At 39.2% G+C, this 6,009-nt stretch overlaps 1 protein-coding gene across 2 annotated transcripts; it reads right to left on the reverse strand.

The window, feature by feature from the left end:
- Window positions 1-523: 523 nt before the first annotated feature.
- On the reverse strand, window positions 524-3,528 carry LOC111786821 (26S proteasome regulatory subunit S10B homolog B). Of its 2 annotated transcripts, XM_087125445.1 has the most exons (10): window positions 3,333-3,524; window positions 2,715-2,834; window positions 2,481-2,617; window positions 2,227-2,388; window positions 2,055-2,141; window positions 1,870-1,956; window positions 1,643-1,780; window positions 1,255-1,446; window positions 1,074-1,172; window positions 524-944 (listed from the first exon to the last, which is right to left on the reverse strand). In XM_087125445.1, exons 1-10 carry the CDS (start codon window positions 3,430-3,432, stop codon window positions 870-872), a joined length of 1,197 nt encoding a protein of 398 aa, XP_086981571.1. In that variant the 5' UTR covers window positions 3,433-3,524; the 3' UTR covers window positions 524-869. The 2 variants fall into 2 exon arrangements, with proteins under 2 accessions (XP_086981571.1, XP_023538523.1); XM_023682755.2 differs by having other exon boundaries at window positions 524-1,172; window positions 3,333-3,528.
- Window positions 3,529-6,009: the final 2,481 nt, after the last annotated feature.

The following is a 6,009-nucleotide window of genomic DNA, read 5'->3' on the forward strand; positions in this document are numbered from 1 at the left end:
GAATCAAGAATCTTCACAATGGTATGATATTGTCCACTTTGAGCATAAGCTTTCATGGCTTTACTTTGGACTTTCCCAAAAGGTCTCATTCCAATGGAGATAGTATTCCTCCATTCTAAGCCCATAAGGCCTCATTCCAATGGAGATAGTATTCTTCCATTATGAGCCCATGATCTTCCACTAAATTAACCAATATGGGACTCACTTCCAATAATCCTCAACAATCCTCCTCTCGAACAACGTACACCATAGGCCTCCCGAACACTCCCTCTCACTTTTTTTTTTTCCCCTTCCTTTTCTCCATGCTATACACAACCTTCCAAGTTTTAAAGACCAAACGTAAAGGATTTTATGAGCTCAAATCTAATCTGGAGGAAAGAATAAAAAATCCACAAACCTTTCAGAAAGAGTGAGTTATACTCCTTTAAGAAAACACACATCCAAATCTAGTTAAGTTAAGAGTACAATCGAATTAATTTTCACCTACCCACCTACCCAAAACAAAATTTCCTGCAATATCAAGTTCATCAAATCCAGGTTGTATATTGAGAGCAGCAATATTACAAATAAAAACAGTTCATAAACTAACCTTACCAATCAACTGTAGGCAGTAAACTGAGCCACACAGGCATCATGGTTTGGTAAATGACAATCACAGTGGACATTCATCTCTCAGCTTGGAAGAAAAAAGAAAAGATCAAGAACAGCCATACTGTTTTGAAAGATTCATTAGCTTCCATCTTTTGATCAGATACAAGCACGTTCCTATAGTTGAAAGATGAGCGCCAGTGATACCAGAAAAATATCAGTTTTCCCGCCGGGAAGGAATGTGCTGTGCTTGAAAATGTTTTCGGTTCAATTACATGACTTCACTCCTTCCCAAAATCAGCGCTGTAGTGTGCACTGGACTCGAGTTTCTTTGCTTCGTTCAATTTTCGTACTGCCTGAACATCAAAAGATGATAAAAGTGAATACGGGAAGAAAGAGCATTCTCTCTGTAGGATTCCATTTAATCTCATTTCAACGGAGGAAGAGTATGCTATACAGTGCTGGAGAAAACAAAATAAGATTACCTTCATGAAATCTTCGTGGATGACATAGTCACGTTCGGCACGGATAGCTGACATTCCAGCTTCAGTGCACACATTTCGCAAATCGGCTCCGTTAAAGCCCTGGACAAATGAGAGTTTCAAACATCCATAGATTGTGGAAACAACTCGAAAGAAATTAATAAAGAAGAACTAGCAGGATTACCTCTGCTAGCTTCACAACAGCTTCATAATCAATCTCGCCATGCTTGGCAATTCCAGCTGCATGAATCTTAAGAATCTCCGTTCTGGACTGCTCATTTGGCAGAGGAATCTCTATTTTGCGGTCCAATCGCCCCGGTCGAAGAAGTGCAGGGTCAAGAACATCTGGCCGGTTTGTGGCCATTATCATTTTGACCTACAGTTTTACCAGTTTCAAGTTTAATATATTTCTCTCGGAAAACAAAATGTTTGTAAGAAATTCCAAATAAGATCTAAGACAAACAATCAAGTCTTAGCACAGTCGACAACAAGATCTAAGGCCCTATACTTTCCATTTCAGCTAGTTATATGACATCACATCATCACACAGTAAACAAAAAATCCGGACATACCTTGCCAAGCTGATCAAATCCATCAAGCTGATTAAGTAATTCCATCAATGTACGCTGAATTTCACGATCTGCACTTGTTCCCTCACTGAATCTCCGCCCACCAATGGCATCAATCTCATCCATAAAAATTATGCAGGGCTAAGCACAAAAAGGGATGGTGCATGAGCTAAGAAACAGCTTTCTTAATAGTTCATACAAAGAGATGTTCATACCACATAAAAACATACCTGGTGATCACGTGCATATCCAAACATCTCCCGTATTAACCTTGCGCTTTCTCCAATGTACTTATCAATTATGGCACTTGATACAACCTATACTTCAACGAAGAGAAGAGAGAAGCTAGATGCTAAAATTTAGCTGGGAAAGAGGGAAATATTAAATTCCTTTCTGCACATGGAGAAAATTCTACCTTTAAGAAGTTGGCATCTATGTTACTCGCAATTGCTCTGGCCAACAATGTCTTGCCAGTACCAGGAGGACCATAGAGAAGCACACCCTTTAAGTGAAAAGTGAACAAATAACGTGAGTAAACAAAAAAACCGCAATTTGGTAATTACATCAAAGCGATAGAGAGATAGTACCTTAGGAGGTTTGATGCCAACCCTAAGGAAAAGCTCAGGATTCATGAGAGGTAGCTCAATAGACTCCCTCAATTCTCTAATCTGATCGGACAAACCGCCCACAGCAGAATAGCTAACATTACCCGGATCTTCATGCAGCATATTATACACAACTGGATCTACCTAGCAGATACAATCACATCAAAACATTTAGGGCAATCATACATTTGAGGATAGTATATAACTTCTATTTTCCCTTGAAAAATCTAACTTACTTCTCGTGGAAGAGCCCTCATAATGGTGAGTGTTGTCATATCAAGTACCACTCTAGTACCAGAAGTCAATTTTTCCTTATCCACCTTACTACGGCATCCAACCACATATCTTGGTCCACTGCTTGCTTTGACAATCACTGAAATAGAAAAGGCAGCCATAATCCAACAATATCAACCAAGTTGAGAGAATTTGATCTCAAAACAAATGCACAGGTAATAACAAAGAAGAATTACAGCGTTCATTGTCGAGTGGCCTGAGAACTTCTCCAATAATCTGCCCAACGCTTTGCAGAGACTTCAAGTCATCTTCCGTCTTGTTAAATTCTTTCTTTGCACCTCGCAAATTCTCCCTCACTGGAAACACAAATTAAACATAATCTTACGGCCTTCCGTAAAATAATCTCAGCTTCCGCTACCGCTTTAGGAAAGCACTGTAGAAATGTATCAAAGGGAATTGATAAACTAACCGTCAAGAACACAACCCATTCCCCAGAACTTCCTAGCTAAGCATGAAACCAGCATAACGTTTTCTAATTTTCACAGTGATTGTATTTTCATAACAGATCATTTCTAAATTTTCTTTCCTTTAACATGTGTATCTTCTCACACTTCCCCCAGAACTCTATGCAAGGCGTTTTGGAAATACTAGGGCTTTCGAATAACAAAATTCATAAATTGGGGGTGGGGGGATGAATTAACAGCCCAAAATTCAAATTCTTCGGATCGGCACCATTGCAGAAGATTCAAAGACTAAAATAATTACTCAAATCAGCAAAGAACCATCGAGTCGTCTAGTAGCAGGATTGAGAAAAGTAAAGAAGAGGAGCATAGATTGTAAAGGGAGGGATATACGAGATCGGACTCTAGCGTCGAGTTCTTTGTGCTGAAGGAGCTTCTTGCGGTAGTCATTGAGAGCGGAATGACGCCGTGCGGCTTCTTCTCCATCCGCCATTATTGCAGTCGGAATCGAGTTTTCTGAGTAAAGCTTGAAGAGCAAGAAGCCCTAAATTAGTAAATTCTCACTCTGCTTTGCTTCTTTCCCCATATTTATATCCCACGTTCTCGGAAGTCGAAATGGCCTATGATATGCGCCACCTTATATATTATTTATTTATTTATTTATTTATTTATTATTATTATTATTAATTTCATGCTTTAATCATAAATTTTCAAATTTTCAATAATAAATTTTATAAAAAGTTTCAAAAAATATTAAATATTTTTTTACTACTAATTATTTATCTTATATATATATATTTGTAACAACACAGACCCACCGCTAACAGATTTGGTCTTTTTTGGGCTTTCACTTTCAGGCTTCCCTCAAGGCTTTAAAACTCATCTGCCAGAGAAAGTTTCCACACCCTTATAAATAGTGGTTTGTTCTCCTCCCAACCAATGTAGGACATCACAATTGAGGAAGGAAAAAGTGCAAGCGAGAACGCTGGGCCCGAAGGGGGTGGATTGTGATGTCCCACATTAGTTGGGGGAGGAGAACAAACCACCATTTATAAGGGTGTGGAAACCTTCGGCTAGCAGACGCGTTTTAAAGCCGGGAATGTTGAAGGGACACTAGTAGATACATTTCTAAAGATAGAAAAAGTAGTGATTTATTACTACGGAGGAGGTGAAAGCAATTTCATCACAGAAATCCCAACCAACTCCGGGAAGCAATGAAATCCCGTCCTATAAAATGACCTCCCTTTCCAATCATTCAAATCACTCCTCCTCTCAATTTCAGTTCAATTTTTGTTGTCACCAACAACTGGTGTCAGAGCAATCTTGCAGCAACAAGAATGACAGCAGAAAAACAAGTTGAGAGCTACGTTCAGCCCGCCATCCCGAGGTTCGATGGTTACTATGATCATTGGGCGATGTTGATGGAAATTTTTCTCAGATCAAAGGAGTTTTTTGATATGGTGGAGACGGGTTATGAAGAGCCAAATGAAGGCGAGGTACTCTCAGCTGGTCTACAGCAACTGTTGGCAGCATCGAAGTTGAAGGACCTGAAAGTCAAAAACTATTTATTTCAGTCCATTGATAGGACTATCTTGGAAACAATGCTTCAGAAGAAGACATCCAAGAAAATTTGGGATTCTATGAGGAGGAAGTATCAAGGCTCAACGAGAGTAAAGTGTGCTCAACTTCAAGCAGTTAGAAGAGACTTTGAAATTCTCCCAATGCAAAAGGGAGAAACGGTGAATGATTATATTGGCAAGGTTAAGTCTTGCAAGTAAAATGAGGATGCATGGTGATTCAATCACGAATGTTGCGGTCATAGAAAAGATTTTGCGATCACTAACTCCAAAGTTCGATTACATTGTATGTTCTATCGAAGAAGCAAACAATGTCGAAGAGATGCAGATAGATGAACTCCAAAGCTCACTGTTAGTACATGAACAGAGACTCAATCGTACAAGTGCAATAGAGGAGATGACAGCCTTAAAGATATCCACAACAGGTGAAACTTCAAGCCCTAGAGGTAGAGGGCAAAGAAGAGGCAGAGGTCGTGGGAGAGGCAGTCGAGAAAGAAGTGGAGATGTTGGCAGGTCAGCAGATCTAGTCAGAAACGATTATGACAACAAAGGCAAGAGCATTTTGACAAGTCTAAGGTGGAATGCTACAGATGTGGACGTCTTGGACATTACAAAAATGAATGCTATACCAGGCTCCAAAAGGAGAAAAGAGATCAATCCAATTTTGTGGAGAGGAGAAGAAGAAACATTGTTAATATCATTCCATGTTATGAAGGTTGCAGATCAAGGTGTATGGGTTGTAGACTCCGGATGCAGCAACCATATGACAAGTTGTAAGAAATTCTTCTCAACTTTGGATGAAAATTTTCATACTACGGTTTCTCTTGGCAACAATTCAACCCTCCAAGTGATGGGGAAAGGAACCGTAGATATCAAGACTAGAAATGGCTTTGTAGAGTCTATTTCTAATGTATTCTACATTCCTGACCTAAAGGCCAACTTATTTAGTATCGGTCAGTTTACAAGAAAAGGGGTATGTGATCACATTCCAAAATGATGAATGTGAGATTTATGACTCCAAAAGAAGATCGATTGTTAAGATGAAGATGACCACCAACCGTCTATATTCGTTGACGTTAAATATCGTTGCCAAAAGTTTGATGGTGAAGAAAGAAGATACCACCTGGCTTTGGCATTTTAGGTATGATCATCTACACTTCAAAGGATTAAAGACGTTGTCTTCAAGAAAGATGGTAACTGGGTTGCCAGATATTACTCCTCCAACAGAAATTTGCGAGAGCTGTGTAGTAGCAAAACATGAAAGAAATTCTTTTCCATCCGGAAAATCAAGAAGAGCTCAAGCAATTTTGGAGTTGATTCATTCAGACATATGTGGCCCCATCTCTCCAACATCAAATGGTGACAAGAAATATTTCATGACCCTCATCGATGATTTTAGTCAAAAAAAACATGGACTTATTTCTTGCACGCCAAATCAGAAGTCTTTGATTGCTTCAAAAAAAAAATTTGTGCTACTATGAAGACGGAAACTG

The sequence above is a fragment of the Cucurbita pepo genome, chromosome 7, assembly GCF_057944985.1.
Source record: "Cucurbita pepo subsp. pepo isolate OVF chromosome 7, ASM5794498v1, whole genome shotgun sequence".
NCBI classification, from domain to species: Eukaryota; Viridiplantae; Streptophyta; class Magnoliopsida; order Cucurbitales; family Cucurbitaceae; genus Cucurbita; species Cucurbita pepo.